Source organism: Monodelphis domestica, chromosome 1, assembly GCF_027887165.1.
Source record: "Monodelphis domestica isolate mMonDom1 chromosome 1, mMonDom1.pri, whole genome shotgun sequence".
Classification (NCBI taxonomy): Eukaryota; Metazoa; Chordata; class Mammalia; order Didelphimorphia; family Didelphidae; genus Monodelphis; species Monodelphis domestica.
In genome coordinates this window covers 290,530,615-290,549,505 of record NC_077227.1, presented here as the reverse complement: position 1 = coordinate 290,549,505, position 18,891 = coordinate 290,530,615, and the positions used below count along the sequence as shown (strand labels likewise).

Below are 18,891 nucleotides of genomic sequence, written 5' to 3'. Positions count from 1 at the left end.
TGGTGTCCCAGTATTAGTATTAGGACAACTACAGCATCCTTATTAGTCTGTCCCGTCATGTCCCCAGTCTCCACATTGGTTCCCTTCCCCATGCCTTGTTTTCTCTGCTTGTAATCCTGGCATATTTCAGTTATAGGGCTCTGACCAAGCAATGCCTTTAATTTATAATCAATGACTAAAGCATATACAGCTTTCTTTTGAAAGATCAGGTTGGCACCAGCTTTGATGTACTTTCAGATGTTAGTCACTGCCACAAACACAACATAGACTTGGGGTATGATCTACCAGAGGTAATTTACATTTAGATAATTCATTGGTAACTGTCCATCCCATAGTCATCTTGGTTAATGTCCCCAGAACATTGTCTATCATCCCTACCACTGTATTATAAATGATACAGTAGCTCCAATAAATTGCATTTAGTCCTACCACAACAGACCACAGTATTAGTTGTAACATGATTGCTATTTGATGTTTTCTAGGCTCTAACTGCCAGGAGTTAACCTTTAGAAAACGGTTGTTGTTCCCACAAGTTTGTTATTAACCAGGATGTAAGATGGCTAGATCCTATAAGCTGACAGCCCTAGTACAGCCTCCCTTTTACAATAGACTCTCTTCCTCAGTTTTATAACTGATCAGAGTGGCAGTTGATAACTGATGTGTACTTCCCCCTACCAGGAATCAAGATGTTTTTGATCCTGTGTGGAAACCCCTAGGCAGAGCCAGTGACAAAGGCTGCTAGCCTCTGGATTTGTAATTGAGAACAAATTCACAACTGACAGTTGATGACAGTTAGTGACAGTCACTAAAAGTTTTTTTTAAAAAAATAAATGGGGTTCTGTTAAATCTGGGGTGCCATCTGTATTATAACTGGAAGGTTAATTTGTATTAGAGGGGTTAAGCCTTTCAGTATTGAGAGTGGAAAAAGTGGAGACCTCCCCCTTCTCAAAGCGGAGTTTGGGGAGACAGTTGATGTTTAAGGTTGGCTCAGAGAGAGGAGAGGGGGTTTGAAGATTTCCTCCTTCTGCTTTCCCTCCTTAGCTAAAGCTTCTCTCCAATTTATTCTTGTCCCTCTTGTTCCCTCTCCACTACTTGAGACCAAAGGGTCTCCCCTTGATCTGTTCACTCACACTCAACTTGGGGAACAGATAACTTTTAATGTCAACTCAATCAGGTAATACAAAAGGAATAACAGGCAGAGAAGAATGGGAAAAGGAAAGTGGGGAAAGGGGGTCCCTGTCTCTATCTAAACCCTTTCCCTCCCTCCTCAAGATTTTTTTTGGGGGAGCTGAGCCCCCTGAGAGAAAGTCAGGTTGACTCACCTCTGGGCAACAGGAACTGAGGTAAAGTCTGCTCAGGTTTCTCTTCAGAAAGTCCCTTCAATTGGGAAGTGTTGGAGGGGAAGGATTTTCCAGTCACCAGCAGGAAAAGTGGGTAACCCTCAAGAGAAAGTCTTTTCCCACCTTCTGCCTTTGGCTTCTCAAGACTGAGAGCCACTCCTCTACCAGTTGGAGTCTTCTCCTCCTCAAGATTCCAATCTCTTGGGGGCCCTCCCCTCTGGAGGTGATCAATTTCACACACTCTTCAACCTGGCACTTTTTCTTTAGTGCCAGCCTCTGTCACAATCCTCTGTTGAAATGTTCCTCGGGGTATCAGATTGACAATCTCTTAGCACATGAAACTTCTGGATGTTGAATTGACAAAACTCCCTTATGGCTCTAGATCCAAGCTCAAAAAAGCCCAGAATTCCTTATGGTTCTTTCTCAAGTCTCCTCTTCTTAACCAGCATCCTCTCTGTCACTCAAACTCTTCTTGCAAAATTCCATCTTTCCCTCTTGCAATCCATCCTTACAGTGGGAAAAAATTATAGGATGTTAGATCTAGAAGACATCTTATAGATCATTTATTGCAATTCTCACTTTTTATTGATTAAGAAATTGTGATCTAAGTGAAGCACTTGCCCAGGTTTACACAGGTAATAATTAATTTGAATACATATCTTATGAAGGTCACTGCTTTTCCATTATATTACACTTGTCCAGATCTAAAGACTCTGATTCTTTGATTCTCAGTGTTTTCAGATAAAAATATTATCTGATTTGACTACAATGTATGATATGGTTTCCAGGAACCTGGGAACTACCTGTAATTAAAATAAATGCATAGGACTTTTAAAAGATACTCTTTTGTAAAAGCCTTATTTGGGTAAATTTGGATTTTCATATCTTGTATAGTAGGAATTATTATAAAGCTCAACTTTAACATTCAACCCCTTGTTCTTCACTGATAACATTCTACTAAATTTTGTCAGATGGTTTTTCCTTTGGTATTTATATTTTCAAAAAATCAAATACAAAAGTATTAAATTATTTCAAGGAACTTCTGGGATCAGGTGACTTTCATTTCTGATCCTGATTTCCTGTAGATTTATATGGCACTTGAAAACATTCTGTACTTGTACAATGTATCATAGTTGAAATTGACTACCAGTAGAAATTCAGGTCTACTCATTCATTCATCATTTATTTCTTTATTTTGTTGTTTATATGAGCCCTGATTTGTTTGTTTTTTGTTTCAGAGTGAAAAGCTCTTGTTATATGATACTGTACAGAGTGAACTAGAAGAGAAAATCAGAAGGCTTGAAGAAGATAGGCACAGCATTGACATTACTTCAGGTAAAGGGAATTTAAAACTTTTTAATTTGTTAAATTTCTACCAACTCAATGTTTGATTTGTGAAGCACTGTATTGTCACGGGCTTCAGTATTTTATAAGATATTAGTCTTTTAAAATTATTGAACTAAGGCAAATAAACTATTTCATTGAAGAAATAAAAGGGAGATTCAACTAAATAAATCAATGTAACTACCTAAGCAATTTTTAACAAACTTTTTTTAAAAGGACTTATAGAAAGATGGAAACAGAGTTACAGCTGCAGAAAGATGCATAGATCTGGAAGAGTAGTATCAAGATGACTAATATGTCAGAATAACCTGAATTTTGCAAAAAATGCTAAAGATGATAAAAAGATTTTGCTGTTATATTTGGAAATATAATAATGAGGAAGACAGAGACACCACCTCCTTCGGGAAAAGAGTGTAATACTGTAGAAAGAAAGGGAATCCCATTTTCCATTTTTCCTTCTCTATCAAGGAGAATTTTCTTTAAACTGGAAAAATTAGAAGTAATATTAAAAGGAAATTGAAAAGGAAATATACACAATGTAATAAAAGCGTATATATAATAGCATCACATATAAAATATATAGTTTTGCTTGATATATACATATATAATCAAAAGGTAGCATTATTGAAACTTCCTCTATAAAAGAATAAATGAGGTAAGGATTGGCATACTTCTACAAATAGCATTGGGACAAGATAAATAAACTAAAGAAATAAATACTGACACTTTACAGGTAGCAAAGCAGCAAAATAAATCAACTGAGATAATATAGTATCAGTTTACAAAAGGTGTGTATGGAGTATTCAGGGAGGACTAGTACCTCTGGTGTGAGGACTAGTTGGGCTCATTTTGCCTTTAGTGTCCACTTGTCACCCAATTCTTATCTGTTGCTTTAAGAAGCTGTAGAGCATGTAGAGCATCTTAGCAGTCCAGTGAAACTCGCCATCAACAAATCTCAAACCTTTTGGTGAGTTAGTGGGGTAGCTACCCCAAGTATATGAAGACTTTCCTTTGGTGGAATGGGCAAATGAGAACTATTTGTTCCAGCAGTCATGAACTTGGTTAGACATCTTAGGAGCCTAAGTCACCTACCACAACCTGAGCTATCTCTTAATTCTTGTCTTGCTAGTCAACTTAACTGCCTCTGGAATAGAGAAGTCAATGACTTTATGCAATTCTGCCTCACTTAAACCCAATTTATTTGTCAGTCAAAAGACATTCACCCTACCATTTTATCATTTTATTATCTCATTATTTTATTATTTTACTCCTGCCTTGAAAATCCAGTAGTGACAGACAAGTGAAAAAGCAGCAGATATAAATACACTGGGAGATGTAGTCACAACTCTGCACACAAATCATCCAGGACATAGGGTTGTCTTCTCACTGGAAGCAGAAGTGGGATTTGGCAAATTTCTGGGTGTTTGTGCAGTCTTTTTAAAGGACTGTACTGTTTATCTCTTGACTCTTGGCTAGAAAAGGTGTCCTAAAAATTATCTTCTTCACCTAACCCTGGCTTACTTTAGAAAGTGTGGATCCTACCTTGCAGTCAAAACACAATAACAGTACAAAAACTTTTGTGAAGGTGATTCTAGTCACCACTGGTACATGGAAATTATGCATACCTATGGATAGTACTTAATCCAGTAGACTTGGAAGATGAACAACACTTACTGTGAGAAAACTCAGCAGGTACCTCATCCAAATGGCAGTCCTGAGTGAAACAAGGCTGACCAGATTACTCAAGTTGGAGCTGGATATGTGTTTTTCTAGAGTGGCCACTATGGTAAGGAGTGCCATGAAGCTGGTGTAGGTTTTGTAATAGATAATAATATTGGGGTATATTTGAAGGGTAATTGATAGCTAACAGGTTGGGCAGTTATCCTATTTCTTCTGTCTTCCCCTCCTCCCTCTATACCTCCCTTCCTCCCATTTCCTCCCTCTCTCCCAGCCTCCCTCTTCACCCTCTTCTGCTTCCCTCCCCTTTGTCTTCTTCTGCCTACTAAATCACTCAGGGTGAGTTGGTGGTGTCTCAAATGAAAATACATTTTCTCTTCTTTATCTTAAGTAAGGGGTTTAATTGGGGAATACAGGAAGGGATAGAGAATGGAGTAAGAGGGTTGGGAATTTCCCTATGCTACAGGTTGGAGGATATTGGAATAGAGTTCAACTTGAGAGGAATGATTGATAGGTTTGACTTTCAGTCACTGTCATAAACAAAGCAAGCCAAAGAAATTATCCAAGTCCAAGAGATAAATCAGCTCCTCCTTCCCTGGTATATGACAACCAGCAGAAGACAAGTCCAGATTTCAGCCACAGTTGGCTTTTACCTTCAACTGTTTCTCGGTAACATTTCAAGTGCAACCTTGGTTTGATTGACAGGTCACCACTCAGCTGCTGCTTCTGGCTTTTGTGCATGCATTTCTAATTCCTCTTTCACAGTTTCCCAATCAAATATGATCTAATCAAAACCTTGTATGCCCCTCAAATGGAGTGAATGATAGGCTCATGTCAATGCAATCACCATTTGCAGAAGAAGTGCCACACTACCATCAACAGTGCATATGCTTCCATCATGATAAACCCTGAAGAAATCAAAGAAAAAGTTTTATGAAAATCTAGATACCCTTGGCCGTATGTCAAAAGATGACAAGTTTGTATTTCTGGGTGACCTTAATGCCAGAGTAGGCACAGACATGGTGGGGGGTCTTTGAGAAGAATTATCAGAAAGAGCAACAGCAACAGTCACTTACTACTGAAGACCTGTGTATCACATGACCTTAACACCAACATTGTCTTCCATTTACTTAAATACAATAAAACTTCATAAATGTACCTTCAAAGCAAGCACAGGCATTTAATAGATTGTCTTTATAAGGAGAAGAAACAGGGTGTGACAGTGGTGAAGATGATGTATGTTGCAGAGTAGTGGATTTATCATTTCCAACCTAAATATTCACATTCAACAAAAGTGGTGGTCCCAAGGAAAGATTTATAGTTAACAGATTAGAACACTTCTCAGTGTGTGAACTGTTTGTTGCTGACTTGGAGGGAAAACTGAGCCTATACATGGTTGCCAACAGTGGAGAAGAAAATGAATGAACAACTTTCAGAGATTTGATATACAGCATTGCATTTACTCATCTGGACCATATTAGTGACAAATAGGATTAATTTGATGAAAATGATGAGGAAATTTAGAAGCTACTTAGTGAAAAACAAGAACTCCACAGAGTTTACCAGTAGGATAATTCACCTATCTCTAAAAAACCAGCATTTAATTCTATCAAGAACAAAATGCTAATGAAGATTAGAGTGATGCAGGATTCTTAGCTCAATAAAAAGGCAGATAGATATAATTCAGTTTTATGCTGATAGTAACCCAAAGCACTTCTTTGATACCTTGAAGGCTCTTTATGGGCCAAAGACATTGTGTATCTCAGCTACTCAGATCCCATGGAGTCACACTCATCAGTGATAAGGAAATGATTCTGGAGAGATGGACTGAACAGTTCTATAATATTTGCAACAGATTATCATCAATAAATGCTGAAATTATTGACCATATCCTTCAAGTTGAAGTCAGTTCCTCTCTAGATGAACTTCCAACTGAAGAAGAGTTTTGAATACTGTTAGGCTCCTCTCATGTGGCAAAGCATCTTATGTAGATTCCATTCCAGCTGAGATTTATAGGGTAAGGAACTTACTGCTCATATAAAAGCTGACTGAAATTTTCTAGGTTATATAGGAAGAGGAAGTCATCCTCCAAGATGTCCAAGATGCCTCCATTGTCCACCTCTTTAAAGAGAAAGGAAATAAGTTGCCCTCTGACAATCACAGGGCTGCCCTCTTAGTCATTGCTGGCAAGATTCTTGCCAAAGTCCTCCTTAGGCTCCTTAGGCTGATCTTTCACATGGAAGAAAGGTCCAAGAAACATGGTATTTGCTACCTAACAACTTCAGGAGAAATATCAGGAGAAGAATAGAGATATGTATACAACATTCATTAATCTGGCCAAGGCCTTTGATAGAGTCAGTAATGGGGGCTTATGGAAGATCATAACAAAATTTGGTGACCCAAAGTTAATCAGTATTGTATGACAGCTGAAACTGAACGATGCCCTCATGCTTTTTCTAGTCACCATTGGAATGAAGCAGGGCTATGTGCTTATTGTTGTGGTTTTTATTAGCATGATGTTTTCAGTGATGTTGGAAGTCTTTGATATGGATAGAAATAGCATGAAGGTCCTCTACAGCTTGGAAAAGAAATTATTTAATTTGAAAAGGCTATAAGCCAAGACTAAAGTGGAGGGAGAATTGGTGTGTCTTTCACAGATGATTGTGCACAATTGAGTGCAGCCTCTGCTGCTTGTGCTAATTTTGACCTGATAATTAACACCAGGAAAACAGAAGTTCTTCATCAGCTAGCACTGCATCATTCCTAGGTAGAACCATTGATGATAGCAAATGGATAATGTGGATAAGTTAATTTACCTTGGCAGTACACTTTCCAGGAATATAAACATAGACGATGAGGTTGATATGCACATTGCCAGAGCTAGCTTAGTGTTTGGAAGGCTCCAAAGGAAAGTGTGGGAGTGAAGAAATATTAGACTGTGTATCATAATGAAGTTCTACAGAGCCATTATATGACCTTATTGTTGTATGTCTGTGATACCTGGACAGTGTAACAGTGCCATACTAGGAAAATGAATCACTCTATTTGAATTGTCTTAAGGAAGATCCTGAAGATCACTTTATGCTGAGGTCCTTTATTGAGCTAAACTGCTAGGCATCTAGACTCTAATGCAGAAAGCATGACTTCTATGGGCTGGCCATGTTATTCTAATTCCAAAAGCATGTTTGCTTAAAAAACTGTTTTACAAAGAACTCAAAAAGACAGGCACTCACATAGAGTCAGAATAAGCACTTTTAAGGTCTCTGAAGGACTTTAGTATCAATTGTGAGACACACACAGTGGCAGAAGTCCATCCTGTGTGACTGCATCAATGAAAGTGCTGTGCTCTGTGAGCAAAGCAGAATTGCAGTAGTTCAAAAAATGTGAGATTTGCAAATTTAGAAAGATCTCCATCCCAGATGTTCATATGGGCTATTTGTACACAGCTTGTGGTACAGCCTTCTGAGCTTGTATTGGTTTGATCAGCCACAGTGAGACACTATACATTCATCCTGATATAGTGACATCATTTTGTCTTTTTTGAATATGAAGGACAACACTAAATATACAAAATAAATCCACAAAATTGCCAGTGTTTCTAGATAGCAATATAATAACCTAGGAGGAAAAATAGAAAAGGAAATATCTTTCAAAATAACTAGAAAATACATAGATTATCATATCAAAATGCCAAGATGAACTCAAGACATTTAAATAAAATTACAAAATATACTTTAAAAAAATTTTTCAGTGACTTAAATAGTTAGAGGGATAATCATTACATTAGAGGGATAATTAGAGGGTTGGACCTCATCAGCATAATAAAAATTATGAAATTACTTAAATTGTTTGAGAAGCTTACCAATAAGTATTTATATAATTTTGACTTGCTCAGGGTCACATAGCTAGTAAGTATTTGAAGCCAGATTTGACCTTAGGAACATGAGTCATTTGATTCCTTGCCTAACATTCTATCCACAGGGGCACCTAGCTGTTCTCTCATTTTGGTATTTGGATTCTTTTTTCTATCTTTAACCTCTTTAGATTATATTATTTGTAATTGATCTCTGGATCAAAAGCTATGAACAATTTAAACACCTTTTTAGCATATATCCAAATTACTTTCCAGAAGAATTGGTCCAAGTCAAAGCTTCAACAACTGTACATTAGTATGTCTGCCTTCCCACAACACCTGCAATATTGACTATTCCCATCGATTCTCACACACACACACACACACAGGGCTCCAAGTGATTTCTCTCTCCTTAACATTTCTCATAGCATTTTTCCTGGACCACTCTCATTCTCCTTCTATTATAATTATTTTTAATACTTTTTTTTAATGTAAGCTTCATTAAAGCAGGAACTATCTCTTTCTAACCTTATATAAACTATAATTATATATGATGAATATAATTATGTTAAATGAATCTAATGCATGTTATTGAATGAATTATCAGCAGCTAACACAGTGCCTTCCTATTAAGTAGGAGTTTTTTGCTTGAATAAACACATTTATATTTGTCAGATTTTGTGGCTAGGATGCAATCAAGATTCAGAACATTCTTGGAACTGAAACCCATTTAGTCAATCAAAATTTGCTTATTAAGCACCATTGTGTGTCAGGTATTGTGCTAGATGCTAGGGATACAAAGACAAAAATTAAACAATCCCTACTCTGAGGGAACTTATTTTCTATCAGAGGAGGCAGCATGTACATTGGTGAAAAGGAATGGTGACAAGAAATGAAAGGACATTGTGTAAGGAATGACAGGAAGCCAAAGTGGCTGGACTTCAGAACATAAGATAGGATAACAGATAACAAGCTTAGAAAGATAGGTTGGATGGGGTCAGATTTAAAGCTTTTAAAAAGCCAAACAGAAACATTTATGTTTAATCTAAAAGGGGATTTGAGTAGGAAATGACATAGAACCAAATTTTAGGAAAATTACTTTAGAAGTTGTGTGTATGAAGGTTATAATGGATTTGGAAGAGACCAGAAGACCAATTAGGAGGCTGTTGCAAATATATAGGCCATACTATATTATAGGCACTTGCATAAATAGAAACAAGATGGCTATGAAAGATGTTATTGAGGGAGAAATAATAAGCCTTGGCAACTTTTTGCATTTGTAATTTGAGTCAAATTTTTCTAACCTAGTGTAAACCTTAAAATTTCTTAGACTTATAAATGTTGGAAATTTCACCATTGGGAAATTTCATACTTGAAAAATTTCCTATTGATAGTGGGAACTCTATTGGAATGTGAACCCCATTGGCATGGGAGGTTCCTTCTCCTCCCTTCTTAAGATTACTTTAGGACAGAAACCTTTTGCTGAACAATGGAAAGGGCTTTTGACCTATGCTTAAGCATAGAACAGGAAGTTCTTTGAGTCATGATTGATTTTAGAATTGATACAATAGAGATACTTGGAATGACAGAACCAGGTCTTGGAAAATACAATTTCCACCCCACTCAGTCCTAACAGGATTTAGGAAGGGCTGCAGCAAAGGATCAAGATTTAATTATTTGAGAATATGACCTTCAACAGACATGTGCAAAGCCACAGACCTCTGGGTGGTCCTGGGTTAAGCTAGAGCCACCATTGGCACAGGGAAGACATGGACAGTGATTGGTAGATGTGAGAACTGAGGGGAGGGAACTTGGATGGTTTCCTTAAAGATAGAGAGGTCTGAGGACTGAGGGGTGGTTGGTTGGAGAGGTTTTTGCTCTGAGAGGTGGTGCTTTGAGAAGTTTGCTCTGAAGGAAGCTGGAGGTGGAGGCCCCTGAGACTGTTTCTCCATTTTGGTCACGTGAGTGATAGAGACTGATCTCTTTTCTTTGCCTCAGCTATCTAAGGGCTTGGGCCTTTTGGCCCAGCCTAAACAGAAGGGGTATTTAAGCCCTATTCCCTTCTCTCCCCTTTCTTTCTCTCTTTCTCTCTCTCTCTCCCTCTCTCTATCTCTAATACCTTTCTTCCTCCTGTTTGTAATTAAACTCCATAAAAGGTTGACTGCTGACTTGAGTTTTCATTTAGGAGTTACATAGCTGAATTCCTTGGCGACCTTAAATTAATATATATCAGTCTTTTAAAGTGATTTCCTTGTCACACTAGGTAAAACGAAGGATGGTAGAACCCTTATCAGAAATAGGAAAGTTCAGAAAAGGAGTAGGTTTTCCACAAAAGATAATGAATTCTGTTTTGGACATCATTGAGTTTGAGATGTCTGTGGGACATCAAGTTTGAAATTTCTAGTAACATTTGGATATGTGGAACTGGAACTCAGGAGAAAAAATATATACTGTCTATATTTGTGATAATTTAACTTATTTGGAGTAATGAGGTCCTCAAATAGTTGAAGAAGGCCAAAGACAGAGCCTTGAAAATTAATGGATAAATAAATCACACCAGTACATGATAGCAATTCACACGATGACATTTTGAGGGTTTTAATTGATCACAAACTTGATATAAACGAGCAATATTTATGCTAAATTTAATAATAAAATCCTTGATTATACATATGTTCTGGCTTATTCTGACTCAGGACAGCATTTTGTTAATTTGATTCAATACTGGAACAAAATGAGACACATTCAGTAGTTAGCAAAAGGAGATTTAATTTAGCTATAGCCAGGTAAGAGACCGAAAATGCTGAAAATAATTCAAGTTGATTTAGTTGAGTGAAGCTCCCTTCTTTTGTCATTAGGTCTTGGAGTTGTCCTGGATCCTTACATTGTTGAATCATTGTTGACACATTGTTAAGTCATTCACAGTCAATTATTGTACACTATTGTTGTTACTGTGTACAATGTTCTTCTGGTTCTATTCATCTCACTTCGTGTCATTCCTTATAAGCTTTTCCAGTGGTTCTTTCTTTTTTGGCGTGTGCATGTGTGTGATCATCTTGCTTATCATTTTTTTATGGTACAGGAGTATTCCATTACAGTCACATACTAAAACTTATTCAGCCATTTCCCCATATTTTGAACAAGTAGATTCTTCCCTTCTCTTTTATCTTGTTGCGATACAGACCTAGTAGTGGTATGTGTAAAGATTATTTTAGGGTTGTGACTTAAAATCTAGATTTAATTGGTCGCCAAGGGAAATCTCAAATAAAATACCCAAGTCAGTCTGGAATTTTATGGTAATTTATTTAATATAGAGGGAAGGAATTTAAGGAGAAGAAGGGAAGAGGATATAGGATTTCTCCTACCTGGCCTGTGCCAGGGGGGGTTTAAAATCCTCTAGGTCTCTGAAGAAGATTATAATAAAGTTGGAAAGTAAAGGAAGAAAACTCAGCCAGAAACTCACCATCGAACTGGACAATAGCTTGTAGCTGTGCTAAGATGCCGAAAGGTCCAACACACTGCCATTAGCCAACTCTCCGCCTCCAGAAAGGTGCCCGAGAGAGGATGTGAGCCAAATGTATAGACCTTTCACTCTTGTGTCTCCTCCTTTAAATGCCCATATCTTTTAGAGTTCTCATCTTCTTTGATTAGATTATATCTTCAGAGTTACTTAACACTTCTTTGTTAAGTTCACCTTTTGTGAGTTTCTTAACCTTTTTGTGATTAATTTAACCTTTATAGTTACTTAACACCTTTTTGTATTAAGATCTTAAAATAGACTTGACTTAAAGTTCTACCTTCACTATACAGTAAGAGTTAAGTACCTTCATTGTTCAATCAGGAGATTACAACTTTATCTTCCCTTAAAGTACAGTCTAAGTAGGGTGGAGTAATTTAATGTTCACAACCTCCCTGATTTTATTAGACTAAGTATCTTCTTTGTTAAAATCCAGAAATAGCTAAAACCAGTCTTCACATATGCTTGTTCAAAGGGTATGCCTAGTTTTGTGGTTCTTTGGGCATAGTTTCAGATTGTCCTCCAGAAAGGATGTATCTGTTCACCAACAGGTTTTGTGTCCCAATTTTTCCATATCCTCTCCAAACATTTATCATTTTCTCATTTTTATGATATTAGTCAATCTGATAGGTGTGAAGGGGTACCTCAGAGTTGTGTCAATTTGCATTTCTCTAATTAATACTGATTTGGAGCATTTAAAAAAATTTCTTTATTTTCTTTTTTTTTGTTACAATACTCACTTTATTTCTTTCCCTCCTCTCCACCCCCCTTCCCACAGCCAACACTCAATTTCATTGGGTATTACTTGTGTCCTTGATCAGAACCTATTTCAATGATGTTGTTTGTACTACAATGTTCATTTAGAGTCTACATCCCCAACCATATCCCTTCGACCCATATATTCAAGCAGTTATTTTTCTTCGGTGTTTTTACTCCCACAGTGTTTCCTCTGAATGTGGATGGTAGTTTCTCTTGTAGAATCCTCCAAGTTGTTCAGGATCACTGCAATGCCACTAATGGAGAAATCCATTACATTTGGTTGTACCACAGTGTATCAGTCTCTGTGTAAAATGTTTTCCTGGTTCTGCTCCTTTTACTCTGCATCAAAACCTGGAGGTTGTTCCAATTCCCATGGAATTCCTCCATTTTATTATTCCTTTGAGCACAATAGTATTCCATCACCAACATATACCACAATTTGTTCAGAAATTCCCCAATTGAAGGGCATCCCCTCATTTTCCAATTTTTGGCCACCAGAAAGAGTGCAGCTATGAATATTCTTGTACAAGTCTTTTTCCTTATTATCTCTTTGGCATACAATACCCAGCAGTGCTATGGCTGGATCAAAGGGCAGTCTTTTAGCGCCTTTTGGGCATATTCCAAATTGCCCTCCAAAATGGTTGGATTATTTCACAACTCCACCAGCAATGCATTAATTTCCCAAGTTTGCCACACCCCTCTCCAGCATTCATTACTTTCCTTTGCTGTCATGTTAGCCAATCTGCTAGGTGTGAGGTGATTACCTCAGAGTTGTTTTGATTTGCATTTCTCTGATTATTAGAGATTTAGAACACTTTTCATATGCTTATTAATAGTTTTGATTTCTTTAACTGAAAATTGCCTATTTATGTCCGTTGCCCATTTATCAATTGGAGAATGGCTTGACTTTTTGTACAATCAGTTTAGTTCTTTATAAATTTGAGTAATTGGACCTTTGTAAGATGTTTTTGTAATGAAGATTGTTTCCCAATTTGTTGCTTCCCTTCTAATTTTGGATGCATTAGTTTTGTTTGTACAGAAACTTTTTAATTTAATGTAATAAAAATTATTGATTTTACATTTTGTGTTTTTTTTCTATCTCTTGCTTGGTTTTAAAGTCTTTTCTTTCCCAAAGATCTGACAAGTATACTATTCTGTGTTTGCCTAATTTACTTATAGTTTCCTTCTTTATATTTAGGTCATTCACCCATTCTGAGTTTATCTTGGTGTAGGGTGTGGGGTGTTCATCCAAACCTAATCTCTCCCAGACAGCCTTCCAATTTTCCCAGCAGTTTTTATCAATTAGTGGGTTTTGGTCCCAAAAAGTCAGATCTTTGGGCTTATCATAGACTATCTTACTCAGGTCATTTACCCCTTATCTATTCCACTGATCCTACTTTGTGTCTCTTAGCCAGTACCAAATTGTTTTGATAACCACTACTTTATAGTATAGTTTGAGATCTGGGACTGCAAGTCCTCCTTCCTTTGCATTTTTTTATGATTTCCCTGGATATCCTTGATCTTTTATTCTTCCAAATGAACTTTGTTATGTTTTTTTTTAATAATTCAGTAAAAAAGTTTTTTGGTTGTTCAATGGGTATGGCACTAAATAAATAAATTAATTTGGGGAAGATTGTCATTTTTATTATGTTAGCTCATCATATCCATGAGCAATCAATGTTTCTCCAATTGTTTAGATCTAGTTTTAATTGTGTGGAGAGTATTTTGTAGTTGTGTTCATATTGTTCCTGTATTTGCCATGGCAGATAGATTCCTAAGTATTTTATATTGTCTAGGGTGATGTTAAATGGAATTTCTCTTTCTAATTCTTGCTGCTGTAATGGGTTGGAGATATATAGAAATGCTGATGACTTATGAGGGCTTATTTTGTATCCTGCAACTTTGCTAAAGTTGTTGATTATTTCGACCAGCTTTTTGGTTGATTCTCTAGGATTCTTTAAGTAGACCATCATATCATCCACAAAGAGTGATAGCTTGGACTCCTCATTGCCAATTTTAATACCTTCAATTTATTTTTCTTCTCTAATTGCTACTGCTAGTGTTTCTAATACAATGTTTAATAAAGAATAGGGGTGATAATGGTCATTCTTGTTTCACTCCTGATCTTTTTGGGAAGGCTTCTAGTTTATCCCCATTGCAGATGATGTTTGCTGATGGTTTCAGATATATACTGTTTATTATTTTTAGGAAAGGTCCTTCTATTCCTATACTTTCTAGTGTTTTCAATAGGAATGAGTGTTGTATTTTATCAAAGGCTTTTTCTGCATCTATTGAGATAATCATGTGATTTTTTTCAGTTTGCTTGTTAATATGGTCAATTATGTGGATGATTTTCCTAATGTTGAACAAACCTTGCATTCCTGGTATGAATCCTACCTGGTCATAGTGAATAACCGTTGTGATGACTTGCTGCAGTCTTTTTGCTAGTATCCTATTTATGATTTTTGCATCTATATTCATTAGGGAGGTTGGACTGTAGTTTTCTTTCTCTGTTTTTGACCTGCCTGGTTTTGGGATCAGTACCGTATTTGTGTCGTAAAATGAATTTGGTAGAACTCCTTCTTGGCTTATTCTGTCAAATAGTTTGTATGATATTGGGATTAGTTGTTCTTTGAATTTTTGATAGAATTCATTTGTGAATCCATCTGGACCTGGGGATTTTTTCTTAGGGAGTTCTCTGATGGCTTGTTCAATTTCTTTTTCTGATATGGGGTTGTTTAGGTAATGTATTTCTTCCTCTTTAGTCTAGTCAATTTATATTTTTGTAAGTATTCATCCATATCACCTAGATTGCCATATTTGTTGCCATATACTTGGTCATAATTGTTTTTAATGATTGCCTTAATTTTCCTCTTCATTAGAGATGAGGTTTCCCTTTTCATCTTGGATATTGTCAATTTGGTTTTCTTCTTTCCTTTTTTTAATTAGACTGTCAATTGCTTTGTCTATTTTATTTGTTTTTTCAAAGTACCAGCTTCTAGTCTTATTTATTAAATCAATAGTTCTTTGACTTTCAATTTTATTAATTTCTCCTTTGATCTTTAGGATCTCTAATTTAGTCTTCATCTGAGGATTTTTAATTTGTTCACTTTCTAGTTTTTTAATTTGCATGCCCAATTCATTGAACTCTACTCTCCCTATTTTGTTAATATATAAACTCAAGGATATAAATTTCCCCCTGAGTACTGCTTTGGCTGCAATCCATAGGTTTTGAAAGGATGTCTCATCATTGACATTATCTTCAATGAAATTATTGATTGTTTCTATAATTTGTTCTTTGGCTAACCGGTTTTGGAGAATTGTATTGTTTAATTTCCAATTAATTTTTAATTTACCTCTCCATGTACCATTACTAATTATTATTTTCATTGCATTGTCATTTGAGGCCTCATTTATTATTTCTCCTCTTTTGCAGTTGTTTGCAATGTTTTTATGCCCTAGTAAATCTTTGTGAATATACCATGTGCTGCTGAAAAGAAGGTGTATTTCTTTTTGTCCCCATTTATTTTTCTCCATATATGTACTATCTTTAATTTTTCTAAGAATTAATTCACTTCTCTTACCTCTTTCTTATTTATTTTTTGGTTTGATTTATCTAGTTCTGATAGAGGAAGGTTCAGGTCTCCCACTAGTAGAGTTTTTCTATCTATTTCATCCTTGAGCTCCACTAGTTTCACCTTTAAAAATTTGGATGCTATGCTATTTGGTGCATACATGCTGTGTACTGTCCTCATTTTCTATACTGCCTTTTATCAGGATGTAATTACCTTCCCTATCTCTTTTGACTAGATCTATTTTTACTTTGGCTTTGTCAGATATCATGATTGCAACTCCTGTCTTCTTTTTATCAGTTGATGCCCAATAGATTTGGCTCCATCATCTTACTTTCACCCTATATGTATTTACCTTCCTCATGTGTGTTTCTTGCAGAAGGCATATGGTTGGGTTTTGGACTCTAATCCACTCTACTATTCACTTGCGTTTCATGGGTGAGTTCATTCCATTCACATTCAGAGTTATGATTTCCAGCTGTGTATTTCCCAGCATTTTGATTTCTACTCCTAGTCTTGCCTTTTCTCCTTTCACTATTTCTTTCTACATCAATGTTTGTTTTTTAATCAGTCCCCTTAGTTCACCCTTATTTTACTTCTCTTTCTATCCTCCTCTCTTCTAATCCCCCCTTATTTTATTTGCAGTCTTTTTAAAATTACCCTCCATCCTCTCCCTCCCTTATACTGCTTGCCTCCACACCAGTCTGCTTATTACCCATCTTCTCCCTATAGGGCACAAATCTATTCTCTGCCCCAATGGATTGGATTGTTCTTCCCTTTTAGGGTCAATTTCAATGCATGTAAGAGTTGAGTATTTCCTTTACACTTTACCCTTCCAGTGTATAGATGTTCTCCACTCTCCTGCCATGAGCTTCTTTGCAACATATAAATTTATCCCCTTTTGTTTCTTTTCCAATTTCTTTTAGTATTAACCTCCTTTTTACCTCTCGTTATATATATATATATATACACATAAATATATATGTGTGTGTGTATATATATATATATACATGTATATGTATTTATGCATGCATATATCTATATACCTATTTATGTGTTGTTATTTCATCCTATACAGTGTGTCACTGTTCCCTCTAAGTATAATTCTTCTAGCTGCCCAGGTGATAACAACAGTTTTTAAGAGTTACCAATGACCTCTTTTCTTATAGGGATACATATCATTTTAACTTATTGCATCTCTTTAAAAAAAGGTTTGTTGTTGTTGTTGTTGTTGTTTTGTTTTGTTATTCTTTTTTCCCTTTTTCTTAATTACCTTTTGATGATTCTCTTGAGTTCTGTGCTTGGACATCAAATTTTCAGGTCTGGTCTTTTCTTTACACATTCTTGGAATTCTTCTTTCTCCTGTAGAATATAGTCAGTTTTTCTGGGTAGTTGATTCTTGGTTCTAGACCTTGTTCCCTTGCTTTTTGGAACATCATATTCCATGCTGTTTGGTCCTTCAGGGTAGCTGCAGCCAAATCCTATGTTATCCTCACTGTGGTTCCATGGTATCTGAATAACTTCTTCTTGGCAGCTTGTAATATCTTTTCTTTGGTCTGATAGTTCTTGAATTTGGCTATAACATTCCTGGGTGTTGTCAGTTGGGGATTAAGTGCAGGAGGTGATCTGTGGATTCTTTCAATCTCTACTTTTCCTTCTTGTTCTAGAATATTGGGGCAGTTTTCTTGAATAATTTCCTGTAGTATTATATCCAGGCTTTTTCTTTTGTCATGGTCTTCTGGTATACCAATGATTCTTAAATTGCCTCTCCTTGAACGATATTCTACATTTTCTGTTTTGTGAATGAAATGTTTCATATTTTCCTCAATTTTTTTCATTCTTTTGGTTTTTGTTTTATAGTGTTCTACTGCCTTGTGAGGTCACTTAATTCTAGTTGTTGTATTCTGGTTCTTACAGACTGGATTTCATCCTTGGCTTTTTGGTCATCCTTTTCCTTCTGGTCTGATTTCCTTTGGAGGTCATCTTTTATCTTCTTTGCCTCATCTTTCATCTCCTTTGCCTCATTTTGAAGCTGGTTGATTTTTGGCTTTCAAGACACTATTTTCTGTTTTCAGATGACTTATCTTAGTTTTTAAGTTATTTTCCCAATTTTCTTCACCCTCTCTTAATTGTGTTTTGAATTGCATTTTGAGTTCTTCCAAAGCCTGTATCCAATTCCCTGGAATTTCTGATTTATCATTTGCTGATCCTTCTGTCTCTCTTCCATTTGCTTTTTTCTTGTTGCCTGTACAGGAGCTGTCTATTGTAATTTCTTTCTTCTTTTTCTGTTGTTTGCTTATATTTAATGCCTTCTTTGCTCCCTGTATTTGACTGTGCTCTTGCTTCTCTCATTTTTTTGGTTTTGGGGCTTTCTGTCAGTCTCCACCTCTTGGAGCTTTTTCAGTTCTCTCAGTGTAATCTGATGGGGAGGAATGTTGGAGTTTGAGCTTCCTTGTCCTCTGGAGGCTATTGATTGGATTAAAGTCCAGCAGTCAGTGAGGGAGGGGTGCTGGAGTTTGGGCTTCCCTGAGCTCTGAAGACTTTTGATGGGATTAAGTTCAGCTGGATTAGGCTGGATGTGCTTTGAGGGCAAAACCTCCTGGAAGGCTGGAGCAATATGGAGGGTCTCAGCAGTTCTGACCAGGTTGCTAGTTCTGTGCTCCCTCTCCAACTCCTTCCCTGCCAACTGTGTTCAATGCTCTGAGCCTGGCAAAGCCCTGCCTATAAGGTAAGCCCTCCAGACTAGCACCTTTGCCTGCTCAGAGATTCCCGCTGCCACTGGAGGCTTAGAACTCTAAGTTGGTGGGGGGGGGGTTCCTGGGACCTTCC

The 18,891-nt window shown here is 36.6% G+C and overlaps 1 protein-coding gene across 4 annotated transcripts in view; it reads left to right on the top strand.

Annotated features, from left to right (window-relative positions):
- BRMS1L (BRMS1 like transcriptional repressor) overlaps window positions 1-18,891 on the top strand; it is a 211,102-nt gene that overhangs the window by 168,391 nt on the left and 23,820 nt on the right. For all 4 annotated transcript variants that reach the window (XM_056811028.1, XM_007473251.3, XM_007473250.3 and 1 more), the window contains one exon: window positions 2,579-2,675. In XM_056811028.1, the coding sequence (XP_056667006.1) occupies window positions 2,579-2,675 (97 nt within the window). The remainder of the gene's footprint in view (window positions 1-2,578; window positions 2,676-18,891) is intronic.